This window comes from Myiozetetes cayanensis, unplaced genomic scaffold (genome assembly GCF_022539395.1).
Source record: "Myiozetetes cayanensis isolate MyiCay16 unplaced genomic scaffold, myiCay2020 scf1, whole genome shotgun sequence".
Taxonomy (NCBI): domain Eukaryota; kingdom Metazoa; phylum Chordata; class Aves; order Passeriformes; family Tyrannidae; genus Myiozetetes; species Myiozetetes cayanensis.
In genome coordinates, this window is record NW_026086604.1 from 141258595 (window position 1) to 141282598 (window position 24004).

Genomic DNA, 24004 nt, shown 5'->3' on the forward strand with positions numbered 1-24004 from the left:
GATAATACTATATGGGGAGTATATTTTGCATAATATCAACTTACACTGCTCTGACACAAGACAATATACCTGCTTTAAAGTCCCTTTATTCAGAGTGATATATAAGCAAGTATAACTGAAAATTAGGTCTTCTAATTTCCTCCATTCAGGAAACAATGATAGTGGCTTGTGAATCTGTAAAAGTGGCAAGATCCACTGTGTATCTTCTTCCACAGTCAGATCAACTAAGATAGGCTACTGCAAACCTTGTTTAAGTTCAAGTTTCTTTCAAGGAGATTGCCAAGATTCAATTCAGCCCTCAAAATATTCTCAGGATTCTTATACTTGTAGATAGCCTATTTTTGGGATATACTATCTTAATATAGGACTGTGCTGGGTCTGGCTGGGATGAAGTTAATTGTCTTCACAGCAGCTCATATGGTGTTGTAATTTAGATTTGTGACCAAAACAGTGTTGATAACACATGGGTGTTTTGGCTCTTGCTGAACAGTGTTTGAACAGTGTCAAGGCCTCAGCAGTTTCTCACTCTTCCCCCACAGTGGATAGACTGGGGGTTACACAAGAAGCTGGGATAAGACACAATCAGGCAGATAACCTGAACTAACCAAAGAGATATTCCATGCCAAATAATGTCATGCTCAGCAACAGAAAAGGACAGGGGGGGTTTAGCCATCTTTAGCTCAGGGACTGGCTGGGTATCAGTCTATCCTTGGACATGGGGAGTGATTGCTTTTGCATTACTTTTGTTTTATTTCTCTCTTTTCTTCCATTTCTTCACTTATTTAACAATTTTTACCTCAATCAAAAAGTTTTCTTCCTTTCCTCTTTCTCTGTCCTACTGGGAGTTGGGGAGATGCGAGTGCTTAGCTGCCTATTGGGGTTAACCCACAACATGGACAATTCCCAAGTCACACCAATTTTTTTGAGAAGTCTGAAAATCTTCTGCTTTGAATCAAAGCAAACTGAAAGGCTGGTCAGGGCATACAAGTTTACATAAAGGATGTAGGAGTGAAGTAATAACCTTCACAATAGCAATCCTCATGTAGAAGATTAATGAGATCTGGTAGGTGAAAGGCCGAGGCTGCAACTGTTTGCTTGTTGGTGCAGGAAATACCTTATATATGCCCTATTCTCTGCAGCACATCTGTTTCTTAGAAGCTGGTACCTGAGGGTTGGATTGACATTGCTCTTTATATTTAATATTCCAGATTAATAATAGTACCTAGCTGTTAGAGAGGGTAGCAATATATTGCACTGGGCAGGTGTGACTCATTTAACGATTCCGGCATGCCTATAGTGCAGGAATTCACTGGAAGACTTTACAAACCACACAAGGTTAGCAGCAGCTAGGGGCACTGCCAAGAAACTCCATCCTGCAGTAGCACCAATTATGATGGAAGTGAGGAATCCCTGCACTCTGAGTTACCCTGTAGCTCTCAACTCCCAGGGTGACAATGGTCACGATGCTGTAGCTGCTGCAATCTTTCACTTGAAGAGAAAAAACAGAAAACCTCTAAGAAATCCAAGGCGTCAGTGCCAGTGTTCTGTCTAGTTATAAGCATTTAAATTACATTTTCTCATGGAAAGAGGTTTCTGTTTCCCTATAATCTCCCATTAATGGATATTGTTTCCCTTCCTCTCTCACCTGTCCTGTGTATACACACATCAAAGAGCTGAATTTCAGTTCAGTGATGGATTATGTGAAGGCTGCTCAATGACAGATGCGTGTTTCTAAGGTACCAGTTTCATTTTCAGAAGCAATTCCTGTTTCCAGGGGGTCTATCTGCAGAGGGGAAGTATGTGCATGAGTCTAACATATATTCACCACTGCTCTTTAGAAACTCTTTACTTGATGCACTGGCCCTTGGATTTTTTTTAGGGCTTAAATTTACAGAGGAATTTGGTGCTACATATGGAAAGCTTTACTGCTCTACCGCCCTCTCAAACTTCCAACCCTCAGGTCCTCAGGTTTCCTGTACCATTAAGAAAGGTATGCAGGCACATGGAATGGGTCTCAGAGCAATCAATGTGCCCTGTGCCCTAAGTACTGCACAGAAAAGCTTCTACAGGAGCAAAATACAGCCTAAGACTTGCCTCTTTCAAGATCATATGCAGTTAAATCAGAATATTAAAAGCATCAGGTTCTTTTGGAAATGTTACAGCTGAATCCACAAATTGATTTCTACTTGTATGGTGCATTAAGCCTTTTCTGAATATGAAGCATCATATGAATTAAATATGCCTTTATGTGCACAAAGAAGGTGGTAGGAGACTCTAAGTGGAGGTTTCCCAGTTTTCTCACTGCTGTGGACAAATTTCTTTGTACTTTATTAAGTGCATCCTATGCAGTGCCCAGTTGTGCCAGCTCCCTGAACTACTCAGGGGCCTGTGGGAGGGACCTGCTGAGGACTAAAACCTGCTCAGGTGTGGGCTCTGTGCACTGAACCATTAATCCTACTCTAGGACTTCCCTTTACCCATCAATTCATCACTATTATTTGAGTGATCACGCCAAACCTTGTTCCAGGAATGTTTCATCATACAGTTATCTAACGAACTCCTACCATAACACCCCATAAAGTAAGTTATATCCTTTCTTCCTTCCTTGTATTTTGCAGTAACCACCTTGACTGACAGCTACTACCAAACACCCCCTATCCAAGCACTTGAGTTACTTCACATAAGTGACCTCCATCTTTCTGTGCTTCTAACTTCCTACTGTTTGTCATTCTCACTTGTCAGATTTTGCCTGAACTTGATTGTCAACTGCATAATGGTGTATTTTTATGCACTCTATGAAATACTAGTACAGTACTAGAACTCAGAAATAGCCTATTTATAGAATACTTATCAGCACAGCTTATTAACATCTTATTTAAGATCTTAAGCTTTACAGAATACCTTAGTCTCATATGTATAAACCCCAGTAATACTGAAACACCCACTATGATAGGTAAATTGCTTATAAGTCCTTGCAAAGCACGTGTGGAAGACCAGTCTCTGATCTGATGATTGTACAAAATTCAAGAGTCAAGTGAAACCATATGATTATTTCTTTATTTTTGTTTCACAAATCAAAATCTTTTTCTCAGGGATAAACTATATATCAACATGCTTAATATTGCCTTTCTATAAAATTATTTTAAATTTTGAATTTTAAGAAAATAAATAATAATAGTCAGTTACACCAACGTGTCAATATTCTTCTATTCAGAATTTTGTATATATCTATTTCCCACATATATAGATATATTTCCCACACAAGTGTTTTTGCAGTACTTTCTGTAATTTTTAGGTGCTAAATTAACAGCTGAAGAAAATTAATTTCCTTCTTTCATCTCATCTAAGAGCAGCAATAAATGTATAAGTCTCCTACGTGCTTCAGAGACTGAGTTGACTAACCCTGTCTTGATTGGACCACTCCAGTACTGGGGAATGTAATCTCTAAGATCATTCAATATTAAGAGTTTCTCTTGTGACCTGTCTACCAGGAATTTTGCTGATAATACCAATTTATTTCACTTAAGACAATGATTAGTCAACAGTCAGGGAAAAATTTTAATCACTGCAATGTGGTTTGAATTGAACTTTTTTGACTTTTGACCCTTGCTGAGAGTTACACAGGGTACAAAAATATTCAGAATGCTACCACCAAGTTAAAAAAAAAAAAAAAAACACCAAAAAATTAAAAAAGAAGCAAGGAACTGGACATTGTTGTTTATGGATGCAGTGAAGTAAAAACACCAGCAAAGAAACAGAGTTCAGAACAAGGTTTGCAAGGAATTGTTAAAAACGTTATGGGAGAAAAAAATATTTTAAAGTTATGAACAAATCCTTGGCAATGTCCTTTACAAAATGTTTCTGAGTATTCAAGTGGGCAAGATAAAGCTGCGCAGGTTGATCAAACTAATACAACCAGCATTTGTGAAATGAATAACCCAGGGGCTTGCTGACCTTGGCAGCATTACAGAAGCAATATTTACATAAGAATGAAGTGTTCTTAGATTATTTCTCCCAATACATTAAGTTTTAAACATACTTTTACCTCACCATTGTCAAGAGCTTTGAAATCCCCGTACTAAGGTATGAAAAGATATGTATCTCTTTGTCCCAGCTATCCCTTTTCTTGAACGTACGTATTTACTGCTGGTAATGCAAAGCAAATCCCGTTGCCCTTATGCAAGATAGTTAAGCTGCTCTGGACATCAGCCAGGCTCTCCACATTACCACTTTTTTGAATATAGGCCACTCTCTTGCTTTTAACATGAAATTAGAGCAGTCATTTCCTAGGAGGGTGGGGAGAAAGTAGCAAAAAAATACTGAAGCCTGGCACAAGGATGCTGACTCCCACGCTTACAGGGACTGTACAAGCCTCCTCAGTCCAAGTTTGCAGAATTAGGGCTTGAAATGATTTGAATTAACTACAAGAAAAACAGGAGCTGCTGGCACAGGGGGAGAAAGGATGCCATGGCATTCATAATGGCAATATTCACAAACATAGGCTGATCATCACCTGAGGCACTAAGCAAGCCAAAAACCTCTGGGGCAGGAAGTATTTAAGAGTCCCCAAAACCTCTCGATAGACTTTGTATAATGAAAAGGGTAGAAAGTCAGACACAGAGCACATGGTCTGAGTTTCACAGGATTTTTTTCAAGGTAAACATTTATTTTATTTCATTGCCATAAAGGACTTCAAGGCTTCAAGATGAAAATCTAACTGTTCTTAACAGTGACGTATCGGTGCATATTTCAGGCAATGATTCAGCATTTCCACTCTGATGACATCCATGCTACAAGATAAATGTTATAAAAGCTACCTCATATACAAGGTGGCATAAACCATTTATATTCCCTATTCTCACCTGATGGGATCTAAAATTACTGGCAAACTAGAGTGGAGACTGGATCCAGTTTACCTAATTTTATCCATTTATAAGAACTATCAATACGTATTATGAGAGCCAACAATTATTAGAGATTTATTTAAAAATTTCAAAGTCATGCATCAATACACGGTCATTCTTTGTTTTTAACAGAGGGAATATTGTTAGCTAAATTAAAGGCTAGCAATTGAATATGGAGATATACAGTACGTGTCTCTATTCTTTACAGCTTTTTCCTGTCACTACTTCTTTTTCATTTCTTTCAACTTCCTTGAGGTATGCTTGATTTTCTTGCTATTTCCCTAAACCCTGAGAGCTCTCAATCTGAGGCAACAGGCAACAGTTTTTTTACCACTGTTTCTGAGGTAACACCAGTCAAAAAGTGCTCTTTTGAGACAAAAACAATCCACGTGTTTTCAACAACTGCTCTTCTCCACACTATAAAGTACCTGAACCCTTACATTGCTTGCACCACAGATCATCTGAAGGTGATCTGCTGCTCTACACTGGAGCTAAGCTTTTAGCAAGGGAATTGCCTCTCCCTCCAGCAATCCTAGGCAGAGTGGAGCTGGCAGCTTTATGCTTTTCTCTAGCAAGAATTTTATCTTAAACATTCACATGCATTATTCCCTCCACAGGAAGGAAGCCTAGCTCTGTAGGAAGCCTAGTAATGTGCTCCACGGGGGGAGGTGACACAGAGACAACAACAGCAAGGAGTGTCTGGCTGGTTCATGGCCAGGTATCAGTAAGCACCATCCTCACTAGAATGTTTAGTCTTCTAATGACACGTAGACAACATATCTGCCCATTCTTGAAAAGTATATAAAAAACACTTTTTGCTGTCTCCCTACCATACTCATAAGAACACCATTTTTAAAGAAAAAGCAAACAGATATGGATGCTATAAGTGAAATCCAGATTGCATTTTTTTGCACCAACAGAATCCACATTATTAAATGAGAAGCAGGATTTCACTCCGTATCTTTTGACACTGCCCTCATCAGCAACATGATTGTGGCTTTATAAGGTAAAATATTATTCCAATAAAATATTCAGAATGCAGTCATCAAAATGCAAAAAAGAAGTTACATTATGATTCATTAAAATGACGTTAAGTAAAAACAGTAGCATATTATACAGCAATTTGTTTACTCATGTTGAAGGTTTCCACTGCATTCACGTGTGGCATACGTACGTACACAAATTCCCACACACTAAACTGTGTGTGTTCAAATGCATAAGTAAAACTTGCTGGAGTCTTCAAAAATGACCATCTGCTACATGCACCACATTTTGGTATCTCTGTATAGATGCTCTAGGTAGGTACCATCATTTCAATATTCAGTTCTTTATCCATTAACCTGGCCAGACCATCTGGACACCTTAATGAATCTATTAATGAATATCAATCCTCTAATCAGCACATGAAATCTCAGAGGTACTCACCCTGCAAACTGGGCACTGCCAGTGACTACTGCTGTCTCTAAGCCTGAACTCATCAGACAAACACTTGGAATGATACACACGAAAACACAGGTCACATATCAACACCTCTCCAGGCAAATGGCATTCAAAACAATACCAGTCATGATTTTCTGTTTCCCAGTCCTACAAAAAATACAAAATATTTTGGTATGACATTCTGTCAAAATCTGCAGGAACTAAGAACAAAATTGATATGTCTTGAAATCCAGCAGCAATTAGACATTATAAACATTTTAAGAAGTGTATATTGTTTAAAAAACAGGGGAAAACCTATATGCTTAAAGATCTTCATCAATTTAATACACACTAACTCCAATAGAATATGAATGCCAAGTTTTAGTTTTTTTCAAGTGTCTGATTAGTAGCAATTTCAAACATGAGCTCTGTCCACAATGAAAAGTGGGTTTGTTTTCTGCCTTTGTGTAAAACACTTGTTGACCTCTCTGTATTAGACTGCAAACAAAAGTTTGTGCACCTCAACAGACCATACCTATTTCCTTGGACTACTTTCCTTGGTTTGATTGTTACAGTATATTTTCAACTGTAATTTTCTGAAGGGCAGTCCCTTCCAGTCTTTATTCTCTTAAAACTGTCAACTTTTCAGCATCAAAGTGTTGAGTTACAAGAAATAAATGAAATCATGAACCAATTACTGCAAGAAATGTTTCTGCTAAGCAATCCCAATGCAATTCAAAAAACAGAAAATGTTTCACTTGCTGTGCTCAATAGCACGAGGCTCATTCCTGAAATGCTCTACAGAAGACAAAGAATATGGTTCTGCTGATGCACAGATGTCTTTAATATATTCTTCCTTGAAAATTCACCCCCAACGGCCAAATTCTGACCTTTGAAACATGTGCACAAGCTTTGCTGAAATAAATGAGAGCAACATGCATATAATTTGGAGGCAGAATTTTGCTCTAGGAATCTACAGTTCTAAAACCAAGCAGAATTGCCAGTGGCCACTGTTAAATGTTTATGTTTGTTATCTGAAATGCCACACTTTTCTCTACACTTAGAAGACAAAATAGCTGTCATATCTCAGATAAAACTCCCAATGCCTTTTCATGTCAAATGTCACTTTTCAATGGGTTCAGATCTCTGAAAAAATCACTCCTATTCTGCAATAAATTATCTTGATAAAAATCTGATCAAGCTATTTTTAATGTCATGTTGTAAAGGTGGAGTTAGCAACTCCCACTGACTGCCGGAATTTGTTCGATTCTCATTTTTCTGTGCCTGGGAACTACAGTCGTTTCATTTCAGTCCTCGTGTGAAAGGTCTCCTCCAGCGGAGCAGCATAAGAAGTGCCACACAGAAGTGCCACTTCCAGTCCCTTGCACTGAAGAACAGCCATGTTGTGCATCTAACCCATCTGACCAGAGCCCACATGAACAGAACAGATTTAGGGACAGCCTCAACCCAGACTGCCTACACTGAATTTTATATACCATGAATGTTGGATTGCAGGGGCAGCAAGTTAAGGGTGGGAAAAAAAAACCCTCTAACAACCTTTAACCAGTGATTTTTGAACTCAGAACTTTGCCCTCCTTTGTTGTGCAGATTAACAGTGTAACTTGACTTTTTATCATTTCTTCTTATTTAATGCAGTCTCCCCATTTAATTTTATTTGGCCAATTCTGTATATCTCAGGATGGCATAATAATACCACCACATTTGCCTATAAAGAACACATTCTTGGTTTATCAAATCTTTCCCCTTCCAAATTCCAGTGGCAGTGTACTTTGGGAGCCCTTTCTTTAGGACATTTTAGAAACAACTAAAGATACTGCATTGTTGTTACACTTGATTTGCCTGCAGACTGAGAAAAATCAGGATAAAGTATTGCTTTGTATTTGTTTCATATTCACTGCAATACATTTCTTCATGAAACAAGAAAAAAAATCAGGTGACAGTAAAGGGCCAATTAAGCAAGAAAAAGAATCAGTTTTGGTTAAAGATCTATTCAGATAAAAATCAAACTGAGAAGACCTCAAGAGGTCCTGGAGTTTCACCACAGAATCATATTCCAGGATTCTTAATTTTTATTTGTACTAGTTACATATTCGTATCTCCCAGATATTCCATTGTTAAGAAATATGCTGGCAAAGAGGTGTGGAATTTCATAAACATACGGAAATATACTTGCTGGCAAGAAAAATCATACACTCAAGCCAGAAACCATGACGTTAAATAAAACACCAGAAGAAGTTTCCTTCAGTATTCACACTGTAAAGTTTTGAAAACATCATTATTTCTAAATACAAACACCCAGGTTTTTCACAGAAAAGATTTTTAGTTTAATGCAGTATATTTAGTGCATAGGTATTATATAAAACATTCATTTGTGCAATATATGTGAAACACTAATAAAAAACAATAATGTAAGGTACATAACCCTTGTGGACAACTGCCCTACTGAGTTCAATAGCAAGGTCAGAGGCATTAATTTTCCTCCAACAGCAAATGTTGGCTATCGCTTCTCTCGGTTTGCATAAAGGAGGGGAATGTGCTCCCAAAATGTTTTGTTTTGGTTTTGTTCTTTTGGTGTTTGTTTGTTTGTTTGTTTGTTTGGGTTTTTTCGGGTTTTGTTTTTCTTTTTTTTTTTTTTTTTTTTTTCATGCGGGAAATGGATTTATTTAAATATACCAAGCTTTGACTGTCAGCGTTTGGGGTACGACAGGTCAAAACTCCGCCAGCTGCAGACACGGTCAATAAGTGTGCAACTGCCGCACCCACCACCAGGTGTCACCAGCCGCTCCCAAAAACCAGCGATCCAAGGGCGACCGTGGTGACAGGGAATCGTGACATGTGAGCCACCACTGCCAGCCCCCGGGAGAGCCATCCAGCTACATACATACAGGATGTACACTAAACTCGGAGTTGGGAGTGACATGGATGATGGTGGTGGCTAGTAGAGTAAACTAAGCTACCCTAATGGAAGACAGAAAACGTAATAGAAAATATGACAGAATTCAAAACCACATAGTGCAAAAATTGTTCACCTTGTTTTTTGCTGCTGTCTGGGAAAAAGGCTGCATACCGTAGGCCTTTCAAAATAAAAACAAAACAAACTTTGTATCTATACTGTAAGCCATCTGATTATCAGGATATACATAAGGCTAGAAAGAATTCATGCACAGTGACCAGGAAATCAATCTGTTAGTTCTAACTTCTGGTTCCATACATTTCCTCCTGCATTTCTGGAATGCTACCTAACACTTTCACCACATTTTACTTCTTTAAAATATCCCATGTACTTATATCATTAAAAGTACCCAACACCCATCATTTTCCCCATATACATACCCACCACCAGGCCAACTTAAAAATCATCAGGAATATTAATGATTGTTAATTAATCATCGATACTCTCTTTGATACGTAAACCTTCCCCGTGCATCTAAAAAAGATCCTTCTAAGATAATTTACTGCATAGGGAGTGGCCCCACCAAAATCACAGCAACACCTTCTTTGCTGCGTATTATCAAATGTTAAGCCATCAATTTATCAATAAAACTCACAGTCCTGATTTGTGTATAAAAGGTGATACATTTTCCCAGGGCCATGCAGACTGAAGGAAGGATCTCCGCCACAGGGACTCAATTTGCCAATATCCTTTTCTCCTGAGGCAGGGCAAGGAAAGCCTCCTGGGTCACTGTGCTGGCAGGCGAGGGGAATCCTCTGTCGGCAGCACTGGCTGCCCAAGTTCAGCAGTTCAGCGGCACCCAGTGACTGCCCACAGCCCTCAAGAGGCAGTGGGTTTGGCAGCAAAGCTGCACAGCTCAGATCCAACAGGAGGCCTTCCCCCTTCCTTTCACTCAGCTGCCTGCTGCATCTGTAGATCTATGCACCAGCAGGGCAGCAAATGCCGGTCTAGGGGGCTGTATTTAATAACCAAAGAGCTATCTGTGCTCTGTTAAGCAGAGTGGCATCTTGCAAGTGATATGGGCCACATGTGGTCACTTGTTCTTTATATTCAAATCAGTCAAACATTATATCACAGAGGTCACTTTGCACTGACATAAATAGTTGAGATTTCTCAGCAACATAAGTGAAACACTGCAACAATTTCAAAAATACAGCTTCATTTATGAGCAGCACATAAGCTTACTTTTTTTGTGATTTGACTTAAGTAGGTTGTCTTAAAGCAAATACATACATTTATTCTGGAAGTACAGAAAAATAACATGGGACAGAAAATGTCAGGCTATCCAGAACATTTGACAATTTAAATACAGATAAACTCAACAGAAAGGAATGAATCATCATGTCGTAGCCTTTACTGTAAAATAAAATATATAGTTGTTGTCAAGGAAAGAATAATTTTAGTGCACAAAGAAAATGTCCATTATAATGCAAATGTACATGGAAAAGAAATGCTTACTCATTAGTAATGGAGATTTACTTAGCTGTAATTGAAATAGGGAATCTGTATGTTGGAGAATGTGACATCCTGCTGCACAATTAGCATACCATTTAGTAGGAGATGTGAAGCACATACTGACAGTAAAATTAACAATAACTCAGAGGTCACAATTGTAACTATTAGGTCACTTCCATACCTTAGCAAGCCCATAATTATTGGAAAAGAAAAAAAGAAAAGTAAGAACAATTAATAAATTTTTATTTTCATATAAATTATATGTAGGCATTGCAGATGAAAACAGTATAACCTCCTTTCTTAGGCTTTGTCTAAAAGGACTACTTTGCCTTTTTATAATGAATATTTCATTAACATAGCTCATTTCTTACCTGTTAATCTGTTTTCTCCAAGTCCCTTAATGGTAGCCCAGATACTCGGTATTAAGTCACTCTACTATCAGGTGGAGAGAGGAAAAGGGAGGGGGGAAAAAAGCAAAACTCTATTCATGAAACTCCCCTTTCTAGGGAGTTGCTGGTTTCACTCTGTTGAACTAGATTTCCCAAACAATCCAAACTATGGATATCCTGTGGACCCAACCAGATGGCTAAAAAAAGAAAAGGGTCACATAGATGGGAAAAACAGTTGTAAGTCAGTTATCTTTTTGGCACATCATGTTTATTTATGAATAGTATACATACACTTCTGTTGTCCTAAATTCAATAGGATGCAAACGAAGGGAAGCCTTTTCCATGGAGCTCATGGTTCCCAGCATTTCCTGCGTGGCACTTGTCCCATAGCACATTTTGGGTTTTTTGTTCCCAGGTGTTCTGCTTCAAGTGCTTCTCCAGAGTTTCTTTGCTGCTGTGGTGTTTCTCCACACCTCTCACCTACACTCATGCACACACAGCTCCTCCCAGGTCCCTGGATTTTCATTCAGACCCACCTGTGCACAAACTCATGGTCAGCCCTGCATAGTGTCTATGCTTTAACAGTCCCTAGAGCTCCAACTGCCCAGTGGATAAAGAGTTTAGAACAGTTTTTCACATTTAGTCTAAAGGGAGAATATTAGCACATTATGGTAGATTTCACCCACTTTACACCGTAACAGCACTGTCACGGTGGTGGAATCTAGAATGGCAACTAGGTCCACGCCAGCAGAAAGTAGTCATTTACAAAATTTAAATTATTTAAAAATAGTAGTATTTGCATGCTACATTTATTTCAAGACATTTTCTAATCACCAGCCCACACCTTTAGTGTAATCTTTTCCTGACTATTCCATAACCCTTTAGAAAACAGAAAATAATGTCAATAAACGAGTTCCTACTATTTCTCAGATTCCCATTTCTTTAACATCTAATGAGATAGGCTACGCCCAGTTTACAGATATAGTTTCTGAGGTAAATGTTCTGGATTCTGGTATTTTAGTATTTGGGAACAGCCATAAGGAACACTTCCTTCTCCTCTCCTCACCTCTATCAGCTTTTAACATCAGAGTCCTATTTTATATTTTCTTATCTTCAGCTAAGAAATAAGCCTTTATAATCTTGAGTTCTGCCATTAAGGTTTCTTTGTTGACTTTCAGAAACTCTTCACTGGAACCCAACAAAGTTGACTACTAATTCATATCAAGTGGTCAGATACACTGAAATAATTGCCTCTCACAAAAATTATTCATTGCTTTTTTCATATCTTTGATTTTGCTTTAGGTTTTTCAACATGCATCCATCATCATCTGCTGTTGGGGAGTAATTACTATCTTCTGTACTTAATCCTTCATATTTCAAACTTTCTGCTGTAAATTTAAAGCCTTTATTATAATAACAAGTGGTGGTACTGCATTCTAACATGGATGTTTCTACCACATCAGTACTCTTCTCTGGTCTTCATATCCTCTCCTTAAGAGGTCTCAGAGTATGCTGCAGGAACCTATGTCCCCATTCACGTTAAACAAAGCAGCATCTATTTCTGTCTAAACACATTCTCCATTCTTAATCAGCCAGTTCCTTTCTTGTCTTTTTCAGGCAGCATCTGCTCCCATCAAAGCTTTCTCAATTATGCATAAGCGATACTAAAGGTAATCGTGAAAACCTTGCAGTGCATTTTGCACTCTTTATGACTCACAAATACAACGAACCACTGTGGGGATGCACTACCTATAGGACTTCTGTCCTCCAGTATAAAACCTGAAGGAAATGCTTCTTACTTGTACATTTGCTGTAAATAGCTACTTCCCACTTCACTTGCCTGTTCTGTGCCCCATACAAAAGGCAGTCTGAAACAGGCTCAGACAAGAGCAGCTGATAACAGCCCTTAAGAACTGTGGAAACTAAACCATGCTCAGCTTTGAAAGGTCTCCCCTTACTCCTCTATCCTGCAATACTGTTGCAATCCTTGCAACTGTTCAACTTCCGAGTAACTGCTCTGTAAGAAGCGGAATTTCACAAAATGTGGCTGATTATCTGTAGAGCATTACTTCTTTTCAGAGAAATCATCTGCACGTTGGCCTCTCGTTGGGTACAGTAGATAGTAAGAAATCTCCAGCTTATCAGGGATCTCTGGCAGATGTGCTGGTTTTCACTCAGACACCAGCATGCACCAAATACTACCTGGGTCGAAGAAATACAATGTGTCACAGAACACCATTCCCAGGATCTTTTCAAACGCAGTGGGGACACTGTGTATGTTATTCGCCAGAGGCCACAGCCTGCTGTGAGGGCAGTCTTCCTACTGCCCTGTGGGTCAGACTTTTCTTCAGGCCACATCCCTGGCTCCATCTATTCCTTAGCAAGAGTGAATCCTCCTGTAAACTTGCTTTCAGCAGCCTATTGAATCTGCTTTTATCTTTTCATCAAAACCATGATGAAAAGGTTAGTTTCCAAACTGAGGTAGGTGTGATTAACTCCTTGATGGCTCAGAGGACATACTCCATCTTTGCAGCAGGTAAATGGTGAGTTAGCTGTTTAATAAAGTACTTCACTTTCATCATATCTGTAAAGAATCCATACTTGATCAGGACGATTGCTTCCCAATGACAAAAATTTCTTAGATCTTCATATCTTTACATTTAATGCTGGAGTACTGCATTAAAGTAAATTCAGCATCAAAATAAGCTTATTTTCTCCCCTGCCGTTTCCTCGTGTCTATGTGTTTACCAGATACATTTCTTCCTATTTTGCATGTATTTTTTCCCTACTGCTTTTGCTCATCAAAAGTGCTCACCAAATAAACAAGCATCCATCTATCCTTCAAAGCCAAAAAGACTTCAGCAGCTAGAATCCCTTTATGAAAATTGTTTCACTTTATCTTCTCCTTCTTTTTCTAGAAAACTACCACAGCAGGTAGCTACAATGATATGTGCTTTTACAGACAGGATAATTCATCCATTGCAGATCAGTTGCCTTTATAGATCTTTTCCTTTGATGACCTGGGCTTTATCTTTAAAATGGATATCCATAAACTGACTCTGCAGGACACTTTATAGGTCTTCATTATTCATATTTTATCAATAAAAGAAAAAAAATCCAAAGCAATTACGAATTTGTATATCCTCACAACTACCTAGGCATCTTGCTTAATTTTAGGAACATTTATTTATTTATTTATTTGACCAAGATTTTCAGCATCTCAGCACTTAAGTGGGATTTCTTGTTTTACATTATTCTTAAATTCTCTCCTTTTAGAAATCCTTTCTATTCTAAAAAGAACCATCAGGCAGGGGAGAGACCAAAATCTCCTTCTCCATAGTGCATATTAAACACAGACATATTTATAGGCTCATAGCAATCCATTTCCATTTTTTCATTGATAACTCCATCCTCTTGTGATGCACTGATGTGGGAAGTTTCAGGTTCTGCAGTGGATTTCCCAGCCTCTCAGAACTCTTTTGGCTTACTTTCATTGAATTTAATCTGCAAGTCTATTTAGTTTATCTAATTAATGTATTGCCTTAGAAGTCTTCTGTTTCTTGCATAAACCACCAAAGTCTTCTCTGGATTCCTGCCAAAGCAGGTAGGTTTTTGTTCCCTCTCCTACCTTGTAGCTATGTTATGGACAATTCAGGGGAAAAGGCTTCAAAGCATAGAGCCAGTCTCCAGCTCCCACTGCTAAAGAAGAGAGATTTTTCAAGAAGTGTAGTAGGATGTCAGCGACCAAACTGGCTGCTAAAACCCCTGTCACACTTATCTTCTCAGCCTATGAGCTGTGTTCCCGAAGTAATGAATAAATCTTAATTTCCCTCCCAAGAAGATCATGTTTGGGTAGCAGTAGTTTACATTATTTGAGTTGAGACAATACAAGTATTCTCCTCCAGGATATTAGAAATAGAAAACAGTTTCAAACGAAAATATTTTTTTCTTTCTTCATGTTCCAAGTGAGTTCAAGGTTAATAGAAACTTTCAACTTATCTCCTCAGAAACTGGATTCACTCCACTATTAATGCCACAATTTTTGACTTAGGTTGAGCCAAGAGGAGGTTTGTAGGCTATTTTCATTATGGAAATAAATCAGAGATGGAGTGAAGTATTTATTAGGTGCAATGTCTTTTATTTCCACATTATGTGTGTGTAGGTTTTGTTCCCCTAGAATGAAGGTGAATCCAGACCAGAAAGAAACCATCTCTACTTGTAGTTCCAAGTCTCCTTTCAAGAAGAGCTGCACACAAAAGTGGTCTTCCTCCATTTTCTTTCTTAAAATATGTTTGCATTGTTTCTCTGGTCTTATTTTCTCCATGGATTTTTGTAGTGCTTTTCTAAGTTGATGTTTCAGCACATAAAGAAACATTTTATCTGAACCAAGAGCAGATCCTACTACACAGTTTCCTCAAATCTCTTGTCCATGTGCCCTGTGCTGGAGGTGTGGCTGGTATTGTTTCAGCTGTCAGTGACAGGCACGAGACCTGCATTTCTTGTGAACAAAGGATGAATATTAATAAGCTGATCAGCTCCAATGAAGTTTCATTCAGTGACCAGCACAACATAATAATAAAAGATTCAAATCAGTTGCCAGAGATACACAGCATTTTGAACCAACAGAGTTATTAAAAACAACACCACTAGGTCAGGATTGGCACAAAAGAGGTGGGAAAACCCAAGAAGCATATTTTCTGAGCAAAATCAAGACAGACTGATGTACGTCATATATTCTATTAGCATAATTTAAGGCCGGTGATAGAAGCTTTATACAGACTAGTTTTGACTAGTTTACTTCAAACATGTAAGAAAATTCATATTCTTCAAAACACCCTCTTAATCAGAAAAAAATATTTGTGAAATCTGTGAACATCATCATCAGTGTCTCAACTCCAGAACTGTAAGTGAAAGCCTTGAAGAAGAATACAGCATTTCATCAACTGAATATTTAAAAGTTAAGTTGGCCAAGCTGAGAGAGACAAGTGAAGATGCTGATGAAGTTGTTTTACCAGTTTAAAAGCAGCGGCATCCCTCAAGCATGCAATAAGATAGACTCGACTGGTGTCACCTTCAGAAATATGAAGATCCTCCAAACAGTGTGAACCCCCTTTGCAGGGAATAAAAAATAAGTATGAGCAGGGGAGAGGAAAGAAATACTCCTGAACAGATGGGAAGAGAAGAACAAGACTAGAAAAGAAATGTAGAGAATTGTCCATTATTCTTAACCCATCTGGAGACAGGAAGAACCACTGGAACAGCAGCAAGGCCATTCTCACGAGCTGCATGCTACCAGCCTCAGTGCAAAGACAGAGGAGGGCCTTGGCTTTAATGCAGACTTGTCCATGAGTTGGGAATTCCAAATTCTAATTTGCTTCTCAAGGACAAAATAATCTATGCTTTGATTTGGTGATTTGGAAATATCTGCTTTTCTGAACTTTCACAAATCCAGTAATTTTTGGGTCATTAATGAGCAGAATCACTACTGCACTTTGTGATAATAATGTGCAAGAAAAATCATTGCATTTAGCACACGGTGGATTGATTTCATGTCAGTCCTTTGGAGAAACAAGCTCAGAATGATGGGACCGTAGAGGATGGAAAGTCAGACAGAAAACAAGTTTCAAAGAATTTCAGAATGCCATCTCCCTTGAGTGCTCCTGTGTGACCAAACTGTTATCTGGTCTGACCTCGAAGCCTCCTCATACTCTCCCTGAGGTGTGGAATAAGAGATGGAAGCCAGTTTGAACTTTTTTCTCTTACGGGTTCAATTATTAACTCTTTGCATCAGCAAATCACCAACTGTAAAGAACACTGGTACTTTCACAATAATTAGGAATTTACCTGGAACATTCCAGCCTGGAAAATTCTCAATTTGTTACAATATGTGAGAAATATTAACCATCATGGTTTGGGCTACATTTGGCTTTGGATCAGTGAATTCACACAGGACTTCAGATTAAAGGCAGTGCAGATGGATAAGAAAAATGGAGAATTTTTTTAAACACTGAAGGAGATTTTTCTTCATTTGCTGTGACGTGTTCTTCCTCTTTGTGCTCTCCAGTTGCAAGAGCTTTCATGATGAAGGCACTGGCTGTCACTATTCTGTTTCATATTATCCTTCTGCTCCTAACTGAAATGAATGGGATGCACATAAAAACCATTCCTCAGCCTAGTTATTTAGAATGCCCTAGCTTGCTAGCAGTAAACGGTAGGATTTAGGCTGGTTTTGCTTTGTGGTCTGGTTTTGTCTGGGTTGGGTTTTTTTTTTATTTAAAGTGTATTTTACGTACAGAAAATATTCAAACCCTCACAGGGACTGTTCATAAACTTTTTGCAATTATCTTCATATTTATGGAGACTCAAGATGACACAGCCAGTTCAAAAAACAGCTTCTGGCTACTAATACTGACCTAGTATGGAAAAATCAATATAATTACAAAAGCAATTAAGCATGGCAAAAAAGGAATCCAGCCTTTGCTCAACCTAAAGTAATTTAGATTAACACAAACATAACAGCCAAAATACTCCTTTCTCATAGATTGATTGTAGCAAAATTGAACCTGCAACACATCAAATCACAATAATCAGTGGGTGTGTGCCTAAGGTCACCAGGGTTAACAAAATCACCTTCAAGACTCACAGTGCTGGCAGTGAGTTACAACAAAGGTTAAAATAATGGGAACATGGGCAGAGTGAAGAGATGGATTATTTAGGCAGCCTTGTGGCTTGAAAGTATCTGGGGTCACTTTAAGCAAGCACTAGTACCTTCTCAATATAAAATACCAGAAAATCCCCACTCATGAGTTAGCACATTAAGAATACATGAGTGTGTTGGGAAAAAGTGTGTTCTATTTCTAGTGTTTTCTGAAAAGAGGAAAGCAAGGAAACTGCCCCTCAAAACAGCATGCTCTCCACTAAACAAAAAAAATCTTTAGAGGGAAGAACTGGCAAGGCAATAATTTAGATATAGAGAGGACAAAATGCATGGGAAAATGACTGTAACTAACCTCCAAAGTCAGACTTAACTAGCCAGAAGAATTGCTGGCTCTTTCTATAAGCAATCAATTAAGTGATCACAAAATAGAACTATGAAAAAGAGTAATTTCTTGAAAATATAATCACCTTGTATGTATTCTTCACTGCAGAAATAGCTCATAGTGCCTTAACTAAGTGTGAAGCCTCACTCTTCACATGCCATTAGAGAATTTGGCCACTATGAACTAGCTTTAAACCACAGCAGTGCTATGGGATATGTTGCATTCAGATGCAAACAATGAACTCGTGTTATGAACACATCTCCATTTTAGAAGAGCACAATATTGTTTGGCTTTATGAACACATGAAAATTGAAATTATACATTCATAATGCCTCTCTCTGGGTCAGAGCAGTTTTATGACTTTAATCATGAGTAGAAGAATTAGCACATTAAATGCTCAAAATAGCTCAGTACACACTGTCTGTAGAAAAATGTAAATGAGTAAGACAAACTAACTCTAAGAACTGTACCTAACTCCCCCCTAAAGCTACAGGACATTGGTACTTAAATTCAATTTCTTTCATTGGGATTAGACTGAGTACTATTTTACACAGATAAAAGTACATAAAAATCATGGCATAACAAAAAATAGTAATGAACGGGTAAGAAGATTCATTATTATTTTCTTCAAGAACTACATTTCACTTCTATTTTATCAACTGCATTGAAAATATAGTTAACAACACTGATTTGCAAATTTTTTTGTAAACCCAAAGAGTAAGGAGATAATTTTTTATGCTGATAATAAATAACACTTCAAAATTCCACAAGTTCTGTGAGAAATAGAAATAAAGCCTTTAGAAAAAAAAGTAAACTTCCACTGCTAGACTTCAGGACTGACATTTTCCTTGCAAGGCAAGAAGCTGCAGAGATTTTGCTCAATTGTATAATAATGGCATTAACAAATAGTAAAATGCAAAATTCCTAACTAAATCCTGAATAAAAATGGAAAATAAATTATTCTCTCATTTATTTTGTGTCAAATGCGTTAATCATCTGCAACAAAAGAAAGCCTGCAAGATGAGAACACATTTTGAAAATGTGCAAAACATCTGGAGACATGGCAAATGAGCAAACAAAATTAATACCTGCACAAGCCCTGGAGGTATAATATTTGCAGCAAAGCTCTTGTATAGGTACCAACCCTTAAATATCAGTTGGAATACAGTACATTTTGCAACTGACTCCATATTTTAAATTTAGTAACTTATATTAAAATATTTCTCCCACATACATCTGACAGAAAAAGAACAATTTTATAGTCTTAAATCTGATCATTTTTCCCCCAATTTTTCAGAATATTAATTGTCATGAGCTGTCCCTTTTGGCAGGGCCTCCTGATACCTTCAAAATGCTTTGTTTTTGCATCTCAGCTTGTATATTTTGACTTTGCACCTCAGTTCTTTGCACCTCAGTATGATATCTCTAACTATGAGATTTTGCTTAATTTTTTTTTTTTTACCACAGCTTCAACATACTGATAGAACAACAAGAGCAAAGTAGGATAATTTTTTAACACATTCCTCTGAAGCCTAAGAGTAAGCCTATCAGAGATCATGTCCTCACTGCATAGATCTATCATCATGTCAACCTATTGGATAGGGAAAATGTTTGGAAACACCTGAGTAAGCATCACAGATTATCAAATGAATCTTTTCCAAATAGAGCTGTGTTTTCATAATCTGTATACTTTCAATTTTTGTCACTGTTTACCCGTCAGTCCAGAGTCATCATTAAAACCAGTACTTTCAGGCCCTGTGGCAGTCTCTGGTCAGGCACCTACACTAGTAACAAATAAAGTGCTCAGCAGTTCTGTGGCTCAGGCCAGTAATTTATTTACTTGTTAAAATTTAGATCCAAAATCTCAAAAGTGTAAAAACCACCAAGCAATACTCAAATAAAAACTGGTAAGAGGGAGGACAAGAATGCTATCCCTTTGCTATCTCCTTGGAACAGCCTGTATTTCCTGACTTCCACTGTGGTGCCAGGAAACAAGCTAAAATCCAAAAGCTTTCTTGTACTGATGTCAATAGATGGTGGATTGGTTCTTAAGTCTTTCTCTTTCACATTATGAGCTTTCCAGGTTCCAGGAGCACCAGTCAAACCAAGTTTGACAATTAGGTCAAGGCTAAAGTGTGATGAGCCTGAAATCCCTGTTCCAACATCAATAACCCTTGTTCATAGAGTTCTATCTCCTCCAAGTGAATCTCCAAAAAGAATTCTGTGTGTTTGTCCTCACTGAAATGTAACTTGAGTTCATGGTTCAACAGTCTTAGTACCAGCTTTGAGCAGTGCTGAATTACAAAGAACTACAAGCTGCCTCTTGATCAAGTGCATGCAAAACATCTGTAAAACTATCCAGTGTGTCCAAAGAAGAGGACATACCAAACTTCATGGTTTTGCACCAATTGTCGGAGAACGGAAAATACTTGATCTGATGTCGAGTGATGACAATGACACTTTGTTACTCATTAAAACTTTCTGAATAAAAGAACAAAGAGAATGACTTTATACCAAGCCAATGTGCTTTGCTTCATCTGTCTGCAGCATTTTGATTCAGATCAAGAAGTTTGAGGTTGGTCACTCTTGAAACACGTCCTGGATCAGAAGCAGATTCTTACTTTTGCATAAAACTGTTAAGTCAAGAGCTCACCAGTGCTCTGAACAACCAGGTTGGTCATCAGACACATGGTCACAGCACAGGGTATCAGTGAGTAGCAGTCAGGCTGAAAATACAGTCAATGCTACTAACTAAAGAGTAATTTGACTTAAACAGAATCTTTGGTCAAGTCAAAGGCACTCAGAGATAAAATAATTGCATAATTCTAATGACTCACTGGGAATTTACAGGCTGGTTATCTTTCAAGTTTTGTTAAACAAATGTTGCTAATAAGCAGGAGGAACATCATTTGAATGACCATTTTGAGGCATTTTTCTTTTTTTTTTTTTTTTCATTTCTCTTAGCAATGGAGGAAACAAACATACAGAATACTTGAGATAACTACAGATCTCAGGTTTATGTCTTGTTAAACTACACAGTTAGTATCACCTCTAAACAGATAAAAGTGATGTAAGAAATACCTAGTAAGCAAAGCTGGAATCTTGAAATGTTTACTTTCAGGGAGAATAATAACATACCCTTTAAAGGCTCCCTTGAGGGTTTCTAATTAAATTAGAATTATCACCTTAACAGTGACAGAATGTACATTAAATACATATTTCAATCTTTGAATTAGTGTATCTGGGATAATTTTGACCATAATGTTTATGGATACCGCTTGTTTCCCAAAATAAAAAATAATGCATTGTTTCACTTTCAGGATTTTATTGATGACTGCAATAATGCAATGAGTGGCATGGTGCTTTTTAGAGTTTTCCTGAGTTTCCTAAAAATTTAAGTTATTAGCTATGTCTGAGACAATGCTGTCCATTTTATCCATATTTAATGCAATTATATTCTAAAGCAACAGTTTCTAGCTAAGGTATTTTAAAGCTTTGCTGAATTAACCTTTTTGGTTTTTTGTTTTTTGTTTTTTTTTAATTAGGAAAATGTGTTCCTGTAAATACAGAGATCAGGCTTCTGAACGAAGCAAAGCAACTGTGCAAGCTTTCTCCTAGCCTATGTGACTATTCTCACTTTGTGAGTGCATTCCATCTCAGCTATGCAGGGATACTCAAAAACATGCTTTTCTTCCTTCACATAACTTTCAACCTGTTTAACTCGATTTCAATATTTATGTTACGTATCCAGTGGAACAATGTCTGGATGCCTGCAGCTAAATTTCCTAAGAAAATCCTTCCTAATTGAATTCCCTGGTGTTCACAAATATCTTTAAAACACATCTTTTCATGTGTGTTTGTATATAACTGTACAATTTCACGTTGCTCTTTTGGAAAACCAGGTTTGTTCCTCAGATTCAGATTAAAGCAAGATAAATCAAAAATTCTTGTCACCTTCTTTTTTTTTATTTTGCTTTCAATACACCATCTTTAGCATTTGAGAATGTCTGAGGATTTCAAGTAATACCAATAATATTTACTGTCTTCTTGTAAAGCTGTGGAAGAGAATACTATGTTAAAGTGAGGGATAACCAGTAAGGGCTTTGCCAGTGTTTCATAGCAGAAAACTTAGAATTCAAGAATAAAGAGCTGCTATGGAATAGAAGAAGATTATAAAAGTTTAAGAGCTCATTACTTTCCCATTCACAAGCACCTACACAGAACCTATAAATAACTCCAAATATAAATTAAAACAAGTTTCATGCTAAGATATCAGTAATTGTGATTTATTTTCTCAAAGACTTTATACTCACAATCTCATCTCCTGGCAACCAATATCCTTCTTGTTCAATACCAGCCTTTGACCCTTTACACCCCACCGTCAGGGTTTCCACAATAAGACCATCCTTGACTGCTAAACTCAGCTGACGTGTGGTTTCTTTTGGATGCATACCATGGACTCTAGACATATACCTGCAAACAAGGCACAAAAGTCTTTAAGTGTTAGGGTTCAATTATAAAATGCGTCAGCAAAATATACAAATGATTTTTCAGTTTTTCAAATTATTTAAAATAATACACAGTCCAAGTTTTAGATTGTTTTTAAACATTCAAAATTAATACAGTTTCCCCCTTTATTTCAAATCATCTTCCCCTTGCAGCTATCACGTGCACACTTAGACAAATAGTAGCACAATAATCTTCTACCAAACACTCCCCAAATTAACACACGCACTGCTCGGGCTTGTCTCTGCCACAACCATTTGTGCCCTTTAAATTCACTGAAACTTGCATTTCTCTAGTATTTCCTATGACATACATACTATAAAATGAGCCTGGAGAGCTACCAATGAATCTTAGTGATGCCCGTGTGTACAACATATTTGTAAAAAATATGAAATTTATGTATCACATACGAAAATCCCACAGTTAGAGTTACTGTACTGAGTGCTTTTTTTCCCTTTTCTTGAGATAACCACAGTGATCACACAGTGGTGAGCTGCCCTGGTGAGAACAAAGCATATGCAGCCCAAACTGTGTATATACATGAGTTTCAACTGAATAATATTGACATTTAATCTATAATTTACTTCTAGGGCAACACCAAATATTAATTTGGAGTAATCAACATAAAATGATCTCTTAAAATAAAGATGACCTCCCTGCTTTAAGTTCATCACACTTCAGATTTTTTAGCAAAATTCCAAGAACATATCTATGATTTAATGCACATGGAGAAGCAAAGAGAGCTGCACTCACATGCAATAAGTGAATTGATTTGAAACCAAATATTTTGTGGACATATTTTTCCTAGTTATAGATCTTGTACAGTTGCAGAGCTAACTCTTTTGCTGGAACTGGTTTACACTAATCTAATCTTTTTGTTTTGCTCTATAGGAAACTAAATGTGTGTAATCATACAGTAGACTTGTGATTGAGCAGTAGTATATATTTGTGTAGCAAATTATAAAATAATAAGAGTAGCACAGGACATTTATAAATTTCTGCTTGGTATCAGAGGCAATTTCATAAAAGTAGCATGTTTGCAGGATCTTGGGGGTTATTTTCTTTAGAATAAAATCTCTTAGAGGTAGATGCTGCCACTGTTTGTGTTTACTATATTTTACAATGCCTACCACAACATGGTCCAAGTCTGGTTGGTTTGTGCAATCTACCACTGCATAATAAGAAATAAGAAATACAATTAATATCGAAAGAAAAAAATTCTGTGCGAGTTTGTGATCCAAGTTAATATAGATTAATCTGATGCTGGATGGCAAAAAGACGATAAGGAACTCCAGTTCTGTACCACACCAGGTGGATG

General features: G+C 37.5%; 1 protein-coding gene across 5 annotated transcripts in view; it reads right to left on the reverse strand.

Annotated features, from left to right (window-relative positions):
* Window positions 1-24004, reverse strand: part of ZMYND11 (zinc finger MYND-type containing 11) — a 106014-nt gene that overhangs the window by 21599 nt on the left and 60411 nt on the right. For 3 of the 5 annotated variants that reach the window (XM_050310563.1, XM_050310579.1, XM_050310571.1), the window contains exons 3-5: window positions 22494-22653; window positions 9373-9417; window positions 6329-6490 (exon numbers count right to left, since the gene is read on the reverse strand). In XM_050310563.1, the coding sequence (XP_050166520.1) occupies window positions 6329-6490; window positions 9373-9417; window positions 22494-22653 (367 nt within the window). The remainder of the gene's footprint in view (window positions 1-6328; window positions 6491-9372; window positions 9418-22493; window positions 22654-24004) is intronic. The other 2 variants (XM_050310589.1, XM_050310596.1) reach the window with 2 other exon arrangements.